Here is a 14,983-nt window from a genome sequence, read left to right on the forward strand (position 1 = left end):
GAGTTGCTCAGCGGTCGCATTGCTGGAGCAAGCAGTCCCGCGCCCTTCCAGCGCCCCGGGTTCAGCCGACTGTGTCTGGGTCCGACTCCGTCGCGGCCCGTAGTGGCCTGGGAGCGAGGGGGCGGACGACGGGGCGTCGGGCCAGAGCCAGGCGTGGCCGCGGCCCGAGACGCAGGAAGAGGCGTATGGCGACGCTCCCCGGCCGTGACAGCGGGAGGCGCGCGCGGGCGGCGGACTTTGGCGACGCTCCCCGGCCGTGACAGCCGGCGGCGCGCGCGGGCGGCGGACTTTGGCGACATTCCCCGGCTGTGACAGGCGGGGCGGGGCGGCGGCGCGGCGGCCTCAATCCAGGGCGGGCGGGCGCCGAGCGCGGCGCAGGCGGGCCGGCGGACGGACGAGCGGGGCGGCCGGGGATGCCGCTCGGAGCGCCGCGGTCCTCGTGCCAGTGAGCGCCGCCGCCGCCGCAGCCATGACGGTGGAGTTCGAAGAGTGCATCAAGGACTCGCCGCGCTTCAGGTGCGCCCCCGGAGGCGGCGCGGCCCTTTGTGGTCGGCGGGGGTCGCCGCCCCCTCGGGGCATCCCGGGCCGCCGTGGGTGGGCGTCAGTTGGGGGGTGTCGTTGCTGCCTTTTTGCGGGGCCGGGGGGGCCGCTGGCGGGAGCTGGAGGACCCTGCCTCGCACAAAGCCCGCAGCCCAGGCCCGAAGGCCTGGAACAAAAGATGCCCCTTGTGCTGGTCACCTCGCGCAGGGGTTTGCGGGGGTGGGGTGGGGGGGTGGGGAGGCTGCCAGGAGAGCCACCTTTCCGTGGGAGTGTTCACCCCCGCTTTGTGCCTGCACCTCCGTGCTGGGTGCCTGAACGGGACTGAGACCCTCCCGGCCCTGCCGTCCAACTCTGGCCAGGGCTGTCTGTGTGGAGGGGGTGTCTGCCGGTCAGGCAGCAGGGAGCCACGCGCTCAGGGGTGACCTCGCAGCTTGGAGGGGCAGGGGCTAGGGTGGGTAGGCTGGGTGGGAGTTCCGGCTGGGGGTTCTGCACTGCTTGTCTTTTTAGTTCTTCCTGGCAGACAGGCTCATCTGCTGGCACCTCGGGGCACCCTCTGTGCATCAGGTGCAGATGCTTATGTCGCGGACGTATGGGTGAGCTCTGCTCCCCTGGACTCTCCCCAGAGGCTCCTGACCCTGGACATGAGCGTGGGTGGGTGGGCTGCACCCTTGGGCGGCATGCTGATGTGGGCATGTACCTGTGTGTGTCACTCTGTAATGTTTCTCGTGGATGCATACTTGTACTGAATGTTTATCATGCACACATGAGCTTTGGCACAAGATACACATACTAATTTGTTCATGTGTGTTCTGGCATCAGGCATACATATCTGTACTCCTGTGTATGTCACATCTATGAGCACACGTGTCTATGTGTACACTGTGTCACAGTGTGTGTGTACATTTGCTTGCACATGAGCATTTCTACCATGCTTCTGTGCACACGTGTGCTTGGTCATGTGTGTGTGTGCCTGCTGAATTCTGGGTGTGCCAGCAAGAGGACCTGTGTATGGATGTGCTGGTGAGCCTTCGGATTGGTACTCTTACTCTCGGGCCCCTTGCACAATCATCACGCAGGGAAGCCAGCAGCAAAGGCTTGGGGAGGCTAGGGATGAGGGGTGGGGGGTTGGACCAGGAAGGGCCCCGGGGCAGAAGGTCTGGGGGTGATCCTCTGCATTCTCCCATTTTCTGTTGATGATTGATTGAGGGAGGGGGCGTGAGCAATTCTGGCACCCACAATCCTACATCCCTACCACCACCCACTGTCCTTTAGAACCCAGGCTACGGGGGAGGATATAGCTGGGGCCTCAGCTGGGGCCTCAGTCCTGATTGAAGCCTCCACACCTCACCCTGGCCCCTTGCTCAGAGCCTTATGGTCCTTCTTCCCCTGAGTGGAGAGATGCAGACCTACTTTGCCTGGGCAAATTGGGTTCATTGACACCTCATTCACCTCCAGGCCTTCCCTCCCATACTAGGTTGGTCTGTCCATAGCCCACAGTGGGTACAGTGGCTGCCTGGGTTTTGCTGTGCTTCCTCTGGCTGGGAGATGCTACCCCAGGAAGGTGCCCAGCTAGGCCTGGGATGGGGACTGAGGAACTTCATCTGAACCTTGGGCCACAGAAGCCACATTGTGGATTTCGGGGTTGGACTGAGATTTAACAGGGGTTTGAGGTTCTCCTGGGGTCCCACTATTTCTGCACCCTCAGGTGCCACTGAAATGTAACCTGGGACTTCCTGGTGGCAGGCCTGGGGTCAGCCACAGTAAGGCTGGGTGGGAGGCTGTAGTCAGTGACAAGAGGCCAGGTGGCCCCAGCCCTGGAAATAGGGACCATGCCCCCACGCTCTTGGCCTGGGGAGAGCCCCACAACCTTGGGATGCATGTGGGAGAGTCCAGACTCTTCCAGACAGGCCTGGAGGTGCTGCCCCCTCCCCTGGGTGGGGCTTCAGGCGCTGAGTCATGGCTTTGGTGGGGAAGCCTGCCTCACCCTCCTCCTTGTCATCCAAGCTACTGAAGAAATCCTGGAGGAAGGACAGGAGAGGAGGCCTTAGGTCCTTGAGGGCAGGTGCTGGGAGATGGGCACAGAGCCCCCAGGGCAGGGTGCTGGTTCTCTGCTCTCTGCAGAGCACCTACCTTGCCCCAGTGAGCACATTCATCAGCATCTAGTTGGCCCCACCCTTGCGGGGCAGGGTGAGGGGCCCCTCCTTGCCCAGGAGCAGCATCTACCCCTGGGTGGGTGGTCAGTCCCTTCTCTGGAACTCAGAGATCCCCATGGTCAGAGAGGAGCTCAGGACCAGTCAGGGAGTGGGGTGGGAACTTCAACGTCCCTGGCTGGGGCATCCTGGTGCCCTCCTGACAGATCTAGATTGGGGGCAAACAGAACTACACCCCATATGAAAGACTAGGTCCCTGAGCCAAGGCCTGGGAAACCCGGAACACAGTCCCCACTTCCCCCAACCCCCACCAGCCATGGGGGCAGCAAGGGTCCACTGGGCATGGATGGCCTTCCCTCTGTCCGACCTCCTCCTAAGACCTGTCTCTGGAGCCTTGGCAGTCCCTCAGAGCCCCGCTGTCACCCCTGGCCCTCATTGCCTGCTGTCGTCCACCCCCAGGAGGCAGATGGGTCCAGTTCACCAGCTGAACGGGTTGGGGGGGTGGCGCTGGGATCCTGGCCCTCTTTCCCTATTTCCTGTTCCCAGAACCAGGGAGGGGGGTCACGTGCCTGATCCATCTGCCTCGCCTTCCGGGGATTCTCCCGTGTGTGTGGCTTCTCTGGTGATGTCATTCCTTAACTCTTGCCTCCCTGAGGCCGCACCATTGTCAGGCTGTTCCGGTGGGAGTGGGCTCCTCTGAGGCTTGCCCCACTGCTCCCTTTGAGCAAACTGTGCTGTTTGTCATGGTGAGGTTGGAGGACTCAGCAGGGCCCCCCCTCCACAGTTAGTCTGGGCTCTCGTGATGCTGCTAGAACCAGAGGAAGCAGCTGGCCTATGGTTTTGGGTCCTGAGACTGGTCTGCTCCCGGGTCCCCAGGCCCAAGGTGGGGTCTGGGGTCAACTGAGCCCCAAGAAGTGCAGTGGGTGGGCCAGGAGAATGGCTGCAGCCTCTCCCTCTGTCCTCAGGGGCTCGTCTGACCTTCTCTCTCTGGGGCCAGAGCAGCCAGACCCTAGGTGGGGCCATCACGGCTGACAGGGGTGGTGGGGTGGAGGCTGGGTGGCTCTGGAGTCAGGTGGACCTGGGTCCCAGTCCGTCACCCTCTGCCCAGGGGGGCATCTGCCTTTGCCAGCCTCCATTTCCTGCATATCTGAGGCACCCTGGACAGCAGGAGGGCTGACAGGAGCAGGTGGCCATAAGCTCTGTGATCCTTTCCCACTGCACATCCTCACGGGGAGGCATGGAGGACAAGGAAACCGCAGCCTGACCCCTGGCCCTGCAGGGCTCAGCAGCTTGCTGTGGGTTGGTCTGCAAACACCTTCGCTCTTGTTGCAGGGCTACTATTGATGAGGTGGAAACCGACGTGGTGGAGATTGAGGCAAAACTAGACAAGGTGAAGTGGGGTCTGGGGTGGGGTGGGGTGCATGGGGTCCAATGCTGCTGCTCTGTCCCAAGGCCTGGCCCCGACTGGCTCACGGGCCGCCATGCTTGTGTGCGAGCGAATATGTGTGTGCGAGTGTGTAAGCATGTGTGTACATGTGAGTGTGTGTGCAGGGCATGCCTCCTCCACCCACCCCCCCGTGTGTGGTGTACAGGGTCTGGGTCAGTCCCCCCTTCTCCCTGGCTGTAGCCTATCGTAACTGTCCCAGGGTGCACATGCTGCTTGCACATGTGTGTCTCCCATGAAGTGGGGGTAGGCCTTTGTGAGTCCCCTCCCACCCTCTGTAGGGCAAGGAGGGTGCAAAGGGTGCTTTTGGGTGACTGGGCCCAGGGGAAGGAGTGGGGTAGGAGGAGAGGGAGAGGGAGGGATTGCATCCCTGAGGCCTTCACTGGCTGGTCCTGCCAGCCCCTGGCCAAGACCCCATGCCCACTTCCTCCCTGTGTTCCCCTGCTCTGGGCTTCTGCTCTGGAGCCAAGACCCTCACGGCCCCTGGCTGTCCATATAGCTCCTGGTGGGTGAGAGAGAGGGCTGGCTCTGTGGGGACAGCTGTGTCCTGGGCACTGAGATGAACTCTGGCTGCCCCTGGGTGGTCCCTAGCCCTGGGGCCTGGTCTCTGGGAGGAGGGGAGGGCTGCCACTTGCAGGCACAGTGAATGGTCCTCCTTCTATCATCCATAGCTGGTCAAGCTGTGCAGCAGCATGATAGAGGCTGGCAAAGCCTATGTCACAACCAACAGACTGTTCGTGAGTGGTGTTCGAGACCTGTCCCAGCAGTGCCAGGGCGACTCCGTCATTTCGGTGAGGGGGGAGCTGAGGGTGGGCACCGGTAGGCAGCCCTGTGATGGTGCCTAGGCTGTCGGCGCCGGTGGGCATCTGTGCTGGGCTGCAGGGCTGGGTGACTCTGAGACCTGTGGGCAAGGAGATGCCAACAATCCTGGGAATACAGCCGTGTCATCTTCCCTACCCTGTCTCCCCCTAGGAATGTCTGCAGAGGTTTGGAGACAGCCTGCAGGAGATGGTCAACTACCACATGGTAAGCCCTGGCCCCGGGGGGTTGATGTGTGGTGGCCTGGCCAAGAGCACATCCCTCTGGCTACTCATCCCAACAGCCCCGCCACTGGCTCCCCTCAGGCCCCGCCCAGCCTGGAACTGCCCACAGCTGGCTCAGAGAGAGCTGAGCTGGCCACTATTAGGAAGCCACATTCCTACTCCTCAGCCTGCCAGGGTGGGGGGATACCACTGAGGTGCTCTACTGTGTCCCAGATGGGGGCCAGACAGTTGGGGGGGGGCAGAGGGAACAATATCAACCCAGGTCTGAGGACAGTGGGGTCTCAGGGTGGGGGCTACCTCAGAGGCTCCTTTAGGGTCCCCCACTTGGCCCGGCTGACCCCACGGCCCAGGGATGACTGCTGACCTCACTGCTACCCAGGCTGGGTATGGGTGACCTTGAGTCTCTCAGGATCTCGAGCACCTGTGGGTGGTCAGACCCCGGCTTGGGAACCAGGGTCCCAGAGTGATCGAGGAGCCCCACTCCAGCAGGGGAAGTATAGAGATAAACCAGCTCAGAACAGTGCATTCTGCCCTAGTTGTCTGTCTGTCTCTCTGTCCCTAGTTAGGGCCTAGCCCTCCTCCCATGATGGGAGGGTCTGATTCTGGGCCCAATCCATGTTGTTGGGAGGCTCTTCCACCGTCTCCTGTTCCCCAGGCCAAGCCCTCATGAGCTCTGGGCTCTGACTCCCTCCTTTCTGCTGTAGGCCTGGCTGTACTTAAGTGGCCTCCTGGGAGGCAGTGAGTATACTCAGTGGCCTGTGTATGCCTGCTCTGAGTTGGCATGAGGTGGTGCCTTAGGAGGGGGACCTGCCTGAGATAGCTTTGGTCTCTTGTTTGGCTAAGAGCCAGGTAGGGGAGATGGGCAGGTGGTCACAGCTGTGGCCTTTGGGCAGTGACCCAGGCCTGGGGCCAAACCCACTCTCCTGGACCCCATGAGGCTGGCTCTGTGTGAGTGACCTGCTGGGGCCCAGGCAGGGCTGGGCCGGGTTTCCCTGGTCCTCCCTTGGAGGGACAGGGGCTCAGCCCATGGAGTTGTATAGAAGTAGACCCCAACACCACTTCCCTCCCTCGGCCCCCAGATCCTGTTTGACCAGGCCCAGAGGTCTGTGAGGCAGCAGCTCCACAACTTTGTCAAAGAGTGAGTAGCCCTCAGACCCCTGAGGGAGGCCTGCCCTCTACTGGCCCTGGGAGGAGTTGGTGGAGTGGGGAGCAGACCAGAGCTATGCTTAATTTGGGAAGCCTGGGGCCTCAAGACTGAGTGGAGATTTAGCAGGAACCAGGGCTTGGAGGTGGGTGAGGCTGAGGTTGAGGAAGCAGTGCCTGGAAGGCAGGGCATGGAGTCAGAGAGGACACAGGGTAGCCAGGCAGGCCCCAGGCAAGGGGTGAGGGTTAGGGTGGTGGTGGGAGGGGCGAGGGCTGGGTGGAGGTCTGAGCTCTGTGCCTTCATGTACAGGTGGAGTGCTTATGGCACTCCTGAGTGATGTCGAGTTGGATCTGAGTATGAGTCTGGGGTCTAGGGTGAGGCAGGGGGTCTCTAGGCTGGAGTGATCCTGGGAGTGAAGTGGTGAAGGGCAGGAGGAGGCCTGGATCACAAGAGGGGGACTGGTGGGAGAGGAGGATGGGGGAGGAGGGAGAGGGGGAGGGAGATGGAGGAAGGATGAGGAGGAAGGAGGGGAGAAGGGGAAAAGTGGAGAGGGGGAGGATGGGGAGGGGAAGGACTGGGAAGGAGGGAGTGGGGAAGGAGGGAGAGAGGAGGAGGGAGAGGAGGAAGGGTGGGGAAAGAGAGGGAGGGGGAGGACGGAGGGGAAGAGGGAAGATGAAGAGGAGGGAGAGAAGGAGGAGAGCCCTGGCATGGGGGTGGGGGTGGGGGTGCGGGGGCAGGGAAGTAGGGAGGGGAGGCTCTGCTCCAGAGCACAGAGTGGGTGCTAGTGGAGGGAGGGCAATTCATGAAGGTGGGAGACCTACAAGCACTCCTCCCAAGGCCCCATCTGACACTCCCTGCCCCCAGGGATGTGCGGAAGTTCAAGGAGACCAAGAAGCAGTTTGACAAAGTTCGAGAGGACATGGAGCTGTCCCTCGTGAGGAATGCCCAGGCTCCACGGCACCGTCCCCATGAGGTGGAGGAGGCCACAGGTGCCTTGACCCTCACCCGGAAGTGCTTCCGTCACCTGGCACTAGACTATGTACTCCAGGTCAGCCGCTGGGCAGGGGGCTGGCGTTCTGAGAGTCCCTTCTGGCTCCAGGAAACCTTGGATGCCAGATCTTGGGAAGGAACATGGTGGGGGGTGGTGCCTAGGCAAAGGCTCAGCAGTGGGAGTGGGCTGGAGATGAATGTGAGGCTGCAAGACTGCAGGGTGCAGGGGGTGGACTGAGGCCTTGAAGAGTGAGGGGGGCTTGGAGGGCCTCAGAGCAGGTGTGAGAATTTCTGGCTTTGTTCATGGGAAGAGCCCAAAGTCTTAACTTGGGGAAGGACTCCATGACCATGGGAGAGTGAGGGTGGCAAAAGTGCAGGGAGCTGAAGATGAGCTGGAGGTCTCAGGGGACAACAAGCAGCCTGGGGGACAGGCCATGGGCTACCTCAGCCCCAGCACCCTTCACCTGTTCACCTCTCCCCTGGCAGATCAATGTCCTCCAGGCCAAGAAGAAGTTTGAAATCTTGGATTCTGTGAGTGATTGGTGAGGGGGTGGGAGTGGGGGCATTGGCCTCCAGTGCAGGCTTGTGAGGTGTGCTAGGTGTGAGGATACCTATTGGGTCCTCTGGTCACTGCTGCTGAGGACCCCCCACCTGTACCCGCCCCCCTTACAGATGCTGTCCTTCATGCATGCCCAGTACAGTTTCTTTCAGCAAGGCTACAGCCTGCTGCACCAGCTGGACCCCTACATGAAGAAGTTGGCAGCCGAGGTGAGCCCTAGGGTGAGGTGGACCCAAGACCAAGGTCTCAGTGGAGGCTCATTCACTTCCTCCCCCATGCCCCTCCCCCACAGCTTGACCAGCTGGTGATCGACTCTGCAGTGGAAAAGCGGGACATGGAGCGAAAGCACGCTGCCATCCAGCAGCGGGTGAGGCCCTTCAGCCCCTGACCTCCCTGCACGGATGGGGACCCCAAGAAACCAGTACCTCCTATTCCCTGTGTAGGCCTGCGGCCTCTGCAGGGGCTGATGCTGTTCCTCTTTGAAATGCGCCCGCCCTCCGAGGGGGAGGTCTCCATCCTTAGGAGCCTCAACCTGGAGGAGTGGAGCAGTAGGGTGGGCGGCGGGGCCAGCCTCCTGAGCTCACAGATGCTGGGGCTGGGGCTGGGATACGGGCTTTCCTTCCCTGGGGCTAGTGGTGGTCTCGGAGGCCTCCGTTGCTGGCCCTGGTCTAGACAGCCCCAGGCTGGAGGTGGGCCTGAGGTGGGCTGCAGGGAGGAGGGACTATTTCCAGATGCTGGGAGCCGCTGACACTCACTGGCTCTCTCTCCCCCTCCTCACACGCTGCTGCTCCCGGCACCCCCACCAGACTTTGCTGCAGGTGAGTGGGCGTGTCCCCGGGGAGGGCGGGGCCTCTGCCCGCCCAAGAGCTTCAGCACCACGGACAACTCCTGGCCTCCGCGCCGAGCACCTGCGAGAGCACTTGCTGGAAGCCGAGGCTGGCACCAGCGGGACTTGGGCTGAGCTGGACCGCGTCCCCCGCGGGAAGGGCGCAGCTGTCCCTCTCTGCCTCCGCTCAGCCAGGGAAGCAGGTGGCTGGGCCTCCTCTCCTACCGCGGACACACAGGACAACACTCAGTGTCTCCTCAGTCCCTGTGAATGGAGCTCTGTCAGGCTGGCTGGAGACGTCCCAGCTGGCAGTGTGAATGGGAGACTGCGGATGGGGGGGGAGGCAGCTTCCTTCCTGGTCCCGGAGCCCGCTGTCCCTACAAGGGTGGGTGTGGGGTGAGGGCTAGAGCTCTGGGGGCCCTCAGCTGTAATGGGAGGCATCTGCCCCCGGGGAGTTCAGGGCGATGTTCTGTGCTGGGGTCAGGAAGAGGCTGTGGAGGGCAGTGCCTCACCTCAGCGTTGGCTCTGGGGGAAGCCTGGCAGGGCGGCAGTGTCCTCACAGCCAGGGGTGGACACTCACTAGGGGCTGGGCTCCTACCACCCCCAGGACTTCTCCTATGATGAGCCCAAAGTGGAGTTTGATGTGGATGCACCCAGCGGTGTGGTGATGGAGGGCTATCTCTTCAAGAGGGCCAGTAATGCCTTCAAGACATGGAACCGGTGAGGGAGGGGTATTTCCAGGGGGTCTGTGGGGCAGACATAGGGTTGGCTCTGCCTGACCCCCTCCTGGCCCATCCACCTGCCCAGGCGCTGGTTCTCCATCCAGAACAGCCAGCTGGTCTACCAGAAGAAGCTCAAGGTGCGCCTCAGGGCTGCTGGGGCTGGGTCTGTGACTCCTGGGCCCCTCCCCTCCTGGACCCTGGGGTGGGCTGCTCTGTGGGGGGAGGTTGTACAGGGGTGAGGACACCCCTTGGGTGTCAGACAGTCTGTGTCTTTGAAGTAGAGTGATAAACAGGTGGCCAGTGCAGGACCAGGGCTGGGTGCTGAGCACAAGGCCCATGGTGCTACTGCCTGCAGGACGTGCTGACTGTGGTGGTGGATGACCTCCGTCTGTGCTCTGTGAAGCCATGTGAGGACATTGAGCGGAGGTTCTGCTTTGAGGTCGTGTCACCCACCAAGTGAGGAGGCCCAACCCAGGGCAGGGGTGGGGAGGGAGCCCCTGCCTGCCTGGCCTGATGGACCCCTTCCTCCAGGAGCTGCATGCTACAGGCCGACTCAGAGAAGCTGCGGCAGGCCTGGGTTCAAGCTGTGCAAGCCAGCATTGCCTCCGCCTACCGGGAGAGCCCAGACAGCTGCTACAGTGAGGTGTGGCCCTCTTAGTACCCTGTGTGTGTGCGCATGTGTGTGCGAGATACCTGTGTGCTGCAGGGGGTTGGCCCCTATAGGCTGCATGCAAGCAGATGTGTACGATGTCAGCATGTGTCTGTATAGGCCGGTGTGCATATTGTGTACGTGTGAGTATGCACGCACACGTGAGCACACAGCTTATGTTTTAGCTGTCCTAGCCTGTGCTGGCACCTCCAGCTAGGGAGGGAGAGGGGGTCCCCCTGGGGTGATGGAGGCTGGAGCTCCTGAGGGCTGAGTGGCCCCTTACACCATCCACAGAGGCTGGACCGCACAGCATCTCCATCCACGAGTAGCATCGACTCTGCTACAGACTCTCGGGAGCGCAGTGTCAAGGGCGAGAGTGTGCTGCAGCGTGTGCAGAATGTGGCTGGCAACAGCCAGTGTGGGGACTGTGGCCAGCTGGATCCCCGCTGGGCCAGCATCAACCTGGGTGTGCTGCTCTGCATTGAGTGCTCAGGCATTCACAGGTAGGCCCACTGGGTGGGCTGGGCAGGGGTGCTGGGGTCGAGCTGCTCCCTGACTCACCCCTACCTCCTCACTGTCCAGGAGCCTGGGTGTCCACTGCTCTAAGGTGCGGTCCCTGACTCTGGACTCGTGGGAGCCGGAGCTGCTGAAGGTATGTATGTATGAGGCCATTACAAGCTGCCACACTAGCAGGAGCCAGGTCTGCCAGCTTGGGGGATGTGGGGCACCCTGGAGCTGGAGCTGATGTTGGCACACCCTGTGTCCTGCTAGCTGATGTGTGAGCTTGGAAACAGCACCATGAACCAGATCTACGAGGCTCAGTGTGAGGGACCAGGTAGCAGGAAGCCTACAGCCAGCAGCCCCAGGTGAGGTGGGGAGGGGTAGCCTAGACCAGGCCAGGGGAGCCCCCGCCCTTGAGTGCCACCTCATGTCCACTCCTGGTCCAGGCAAGACAAAGAGGCCTGGATCAAGGACAAGTATGTGGAAAAGAAGTTCCTGCGGAAGCCGCCCTCAGCACCAGCTCGTGAGGCCCCTCGGCACTGGCGGGTGCAGAAGTGCCAGCGCCACCACAGCTCCCCCCGAGCCCCCGCTGCCCGCCGCAAGGTCCGACTGGAGCCTGTCCTGCCCTCCGTGGCTGCTCTGTCTTCAGGTGCCAGGGGGGCTGCACCCTCAGCTCACATACCTGTGCAAGGGTGGGAGGTGGGCTGTAGCTGCCAAGCCTCAGGCCCTAGGAAGATCAGGGTAGGGCAGGAGGAGGGACACAGAGACTCCCAGCATGATTAGGCCTCAATTTCCCCACCTCCCTGCAGCAGGTGCTGGGGAACGCAAGTTCCGGAGGGACTCTCTTTTCTGCCCAGATGAGCTGGACTCCCTCTTCTCCTACTTTGACGCAGGAGCTGCTGCAGCTGGTCCACGTAGTAAGTGCTGTGAGGACTCTAGTACCCTGCTGCCCACTGCCTTTGGCCCCAGTCAGGGCAGCAGTGCAGGGGCCAGGCATGGCTCACCTGTAAGGTGGCTGAGTGTGGCCAGCCAAAGCCCCTTGCTTGGAGACTGGAGGGACTGGTGTTCCTTGCAGGGAGGACAGGGCTGGGGAGAATCTGGGGGCCAAGGAGAGCTAAGGCTGAGATAGCCTCTCAAGGGTTTGGGCTTACTTGGCCACTGGATCAGAGGCTAAGGCCATGATCCTCAAGACTGATGTATGTGAATTGCGTGTGTGGTATGCACACTGCAGTATGTGTATGTGATGTGCGTGGGTGTACACGGCATGTGCATACTTGTGTGCATGCACACTTGTGGCCTGGGCAGCTGTGTGCTGGAGCCAGCCTGAGAGACAATCCTTGGAGTTGGGGGCCCAATGCTACAAGCAGGGCTTCCTGTTAATGATTTCTTGGCACCCAGTGGTTACCCATTGCCTATGTAGAGCTTTTTGGGCAATGTAGACAGAAGGCATTGGACCCAGACCAGGAACTCAGAGGGCGGGGGTGGGGTGATGAGGGGGTGTCCTCTGGCAGCAGAGGGCGCTGCCTCACCATCATTCCTAAGTCTGGGGCTGCCCTTGGGTAAGCCATCTGGGATTTCGCTCAGTGCTGGGGAGGGATGGGGGTGTGCCCTGCACTTGGTGAAGACCTCACGCTGCGCGGTGATCTCCCAGCATGCACTCGCCACGAACAGGCCTGAACGCCTGACTGCACGGTTATGCTTCAGTCCCTCTATCCGGCTAGGGCTGACCTGCCTGAGGGTAGGCTTCCTCTGGAGCTATGCTCTTGGGTGCGCTACTTGAGCTCCTTTGAGCTATCACTTGGTTTTCTCCCCTTCCCGCCATCCTAGGCAGAGCTCCCCTCCTCTAGGGCATTTCCCAGGGATGGATGGGCATTCTAGCCTTCCTGCAGGGCTCTGGGAGGAGTCAGGTACTCTAAGGACCTCCATCTGTCCCTGGACCCCACAGGTCTGAGCAGCGACAGTGGCTTAGGGGGCAGCTCTGATGGCAGCTCGGACGTTCTGGCCTTCAGCACAGGCTCCGTGGTGGACAGTGTCACGGAGGAGGGTGGGTGCACCCTACCTGCCTCACTGCAGCCCAGCCTGTGCCCTCCCCCGACCCTCCTTCAGGCCATGTTGCAGCCCCTGACTTTACTCCTCCCTTTAGAGGGTGCAGAGTCTGAGGAGTCCAGTGGTGAGGCAGACGGAGAGGCTGAGGCCTGGGGCCTGGCAGACGTGCGTGAGCTACACCCTGGGCTCCTGGCACACCGAGCGGCGCGCACCCGAGACCTCCCTGCGCTGGCTGCCGCGCTGGCTCACGGGGCGGAGGTCAACTGGGCTGACACAGAGGACGAGGGCAAGACGCCGTTGGTGCAGGCTGTGCTAGGGGTGAGCAGATGCGGGGAGGGCACAGGTGCGTCTTTGGCACTGGCTTCCTTATGGTGCCAACACCAGGATACCCTGTACCCTCCTGGAGACCAGCCAAAGTCCATTTCCTCAGTTGAGCCTGAACTGTCCTCGGCTCCCTAGGGCTCCCTGATTGTCTGTGAATTCCTTCTGCAAAATGGAGCAGATGTGAACCAAAAAGACAGCCGGGGCCGGGCGCCCCTGCACCACGCCACGCTCCTGGGACGCACAGGGTGAGTCTCTGGCACCCCTCCTGCCTGCGGGGGCCCAGGGTTGCCTTAGCCCACCCCGGGCTGCCTGTGACTCGTCCTCTCCATACTGCAGTCAGGTGTGCCTGTTCTTGAAGCGAGGGGCTGACCAACATGCCTTGGACCATGAGCAGCAGGACCCGCTGAGCATTGCGGTCCAGGAGGCAAACGCAGACATTGTCACTTTGTGAGCGTGGGCGGGGCCGCGGGGTGGGGAGAGAGCCTGGGGTCCTCAGTGAGGGGTAGAGGGGCCACCAAGGTGGGGGAAGGGGCATGCCTCATCCTGCATCTCCCACAGGCTGCGTCTGGCACGCATGGCTGAGGAGATGCGAGAGGCCGAGGCGCCCCCTGGCCAGCCGGGCGCCCTGCTGGGGACCAGCCCCACGGAGCTCCAGTACCGCAGGTGCATCCAGGAGTTCATCAGCCTCCACCTGGAGGAGAGCTAGGGTGGGCGGCCGGGTCTGGCCAGAGGCTGCAGCGGGAGCCTCCCTGTCCCCCCACCCTGCCTGCCCTGCCTCTGGTGGCCCTGGGCCCGATTCCTGAGAGCCCCAGGGCCTGGCCAGCTCTCCTTAGAGCCGCCCCAGCCCCAGGACTTGTGAGGGACCCCAGCACTGAGTCTTAAGAAGCCCCACTTTCCCCCTGGGAGGTGCTGCATTGCCTGGCACCCCTCATCACACCTGGGGACCCCGTGTCTTCAGGTGACCCCTTTCCTGGGGACCTGGGTTGCTCACGTCACAAACCACTCTGAAGGCCCCATATCACCTTGTGCCCCTCAGACGCCCCCTCCCTCTGGGGTCTGTGTCACCTTATGCCCCTGCATCCATCCTAGGTCCTCTCTGCCCTCAGGGCCTGTGTCACCTCGTGCCCCCACCTTTACTGCCGTAGAACACTGACCTGCTAGTTGGGTCCCACCTACACACCCCCAGAGCCCCTCTGCTAGGCCCTGGGGCTGGTGGCTGGCCACCAGTGCCCTTTGAGGGCAGAAGGGGCAGCCCATCCAGGGAATCAACCCGTGTACCTCACTTAGTTACCAGCATCCAGGCTGGGCTTCTCGGGTGCTGGGGGGGTGGGCTGTGGCCTGGGGCCTCAGCCCTGGCTGGACGCAGGCGTCCCAAGGCCATGTGGCTGGCCACACAGGCCCCAGTGCTGTGTGGCCGGAGACCTGTCCCTGCCTTCTCCAGAGGCTCTGGCCCAGAGCCGGTGCATAAAGGACTTTGGCACTTTCCACCCCTGCATCTGACATTCTTTGTCACAGACTGAGCAGATTTTCTACAACGACCTCTTTCTCACTTTGTCTTGCGTCTTTTCTCTGTGGATTCTTGAGGACCACCTTGACACACCTGGCTCTGCCTGCTGCTGGGGGGAGGCTCCTGCAACTCTACCCTGCCCCTCACTGGCCTCACCCCTCAAGCCGGGCCTGTGGATGGGTCCAGGGGCCCCTCAGATCAACCCCCCAGGGCCCACCAAGGCGTTCATCCTGCATTCCCCCTTCCGGGAGCCCTGGGGCAGTGGCTGGGCCTCACCCCAACTTACATCCTTGGTCTGGCCAAGGCCACTATGCAAAAGCTGTCCAGGGAGGCTCCATGGGCGGTAAGGTGGGTGCTGAGTCCCCCAACTCCCTCGCCTGTTGGCTGTGACCCCTAAAGAGCAGAATTAACTCCCTCCTTTCTCCCTGCTTGAGCTCTGCCCCCACCTCCCACCCACTACCTGCATCAGGGCCTCGGGCTGGCAGGACCTGCCCCCGCTCCAGATCACAGTTAATAAACTGCTGCTTGCATCCCTGCC

General features: G+C 62.1%; 1 protein-coding gene across 7 annotated transcripts in view; it reads left to right on the forward strand.

Moving 5' to 3' along the window:
* The window catches only part of ACAP3 (ArfGAP with coiled-coil, ankyrin repeat and PH domains 3), a 15,797-nt gene extending 822 nt beyond the window's left edge, over positions 1-14,975 (forward strand). Inside the window, exons 1-24 of one of the 7 annotated variants that reach the window (XM_072820148.1) lie at positions 358-516; positions 4,023-4,080; positions 4,806-4,925; positions 5,107-5,160; positions 6,257-6,315; positions 7,186-7,369; positions 7,798-7,842; positions 7,984-8,079; positions 8,163-8,237; positions 8,677-9,081; positions 9,304-9,416; positions 9,504-9,555; positions 9,774-9,874; positions 9,950-10,061; positions 10,362-10,570; positions 10,650-10,719; positions 10,839-10,933; positions 11,015-11,217; positions 11,378-11,485; positions 12,514-12,612; positions 12,712-12,932; positions 13,074-13,183; positions 13,275-13,385; positions 13,497-14,975. In XM_072820148.1, the coding sequence (XP_072676249.1) occupies positions 470-516; positions 4,023-4,080; positions 4,806-4,925; positions 5,107-5,160; positions 6,257-6,315; positions 7,186-7,369; positions 7,798-7,842; positions 7,984-8,079; positions 8,163-8,237; positions 8,677-9,081; positions 9,304-9,416; positions 9,504-9,555; positions 9,774-9,874; positions 9,950-10,061; positions 10,362-10,570; positions 10,650-10,719; positions 10,839-10,933; positions 11,015-11,217; positions 11,378-11,485; positions 12,514-12,612; positions 12,712-12,932; positions 13,074-13,183; positions 13,275-13,385; positions 13,497-13,644 (2,895 nt within the window). In that variant the 5' untranslated portion in view covers positions 358-469 and the 3' untranslated portion in view covers positions 13,645-14,975. Of the gene's footprint in view, positions 1-357; positions 517-1,114; positions 1,192-4,022; positions 4,081-4,805; positions 4,926-5,106; positions 5,161-6,256; positions 6,316-7,185; positions 7,370-7,797; positions 7,843-7,983; positions 8,080-8,162; positions 8,238-8,676; positions 9,082-9,303; positions 9,417-9,503; positions 9,556-9,773; positions 9,875-9,949; positions 10,062-10,361; positions 10,571-10,649; positions 10,720-10,838; positions 10,934-11,014; positions 11,218-11,377; positions 11,486-12,513; positions 12,613-12,711; positions 12,933-13,073; positions 13,184-13,274; positions 13,386-13,496 lie in introns of those variants that run through there. The other 6 variants (XM_072820152.1, XM_072820146.1, XM_072820147.1 and 3 more) reach the window with 6 other exon arrangements.
* Positions 14,976-14,983: the final 8 nt, after the last annotated feature.

The sequence above is a fragment of the Canis lupus genome, chromosome 3 (assembly GCF_048164855.1).
Source record: "Canis lupus baileyi chromosome 3, mCanLup2.hap1, whole genome shotgun sequence".
NCBI classification, from domain to species: Eukaryota; Metazoa; Chordata; class Mammalia; order Carnivora; family Canidae; genus Canis; species Canis lupus.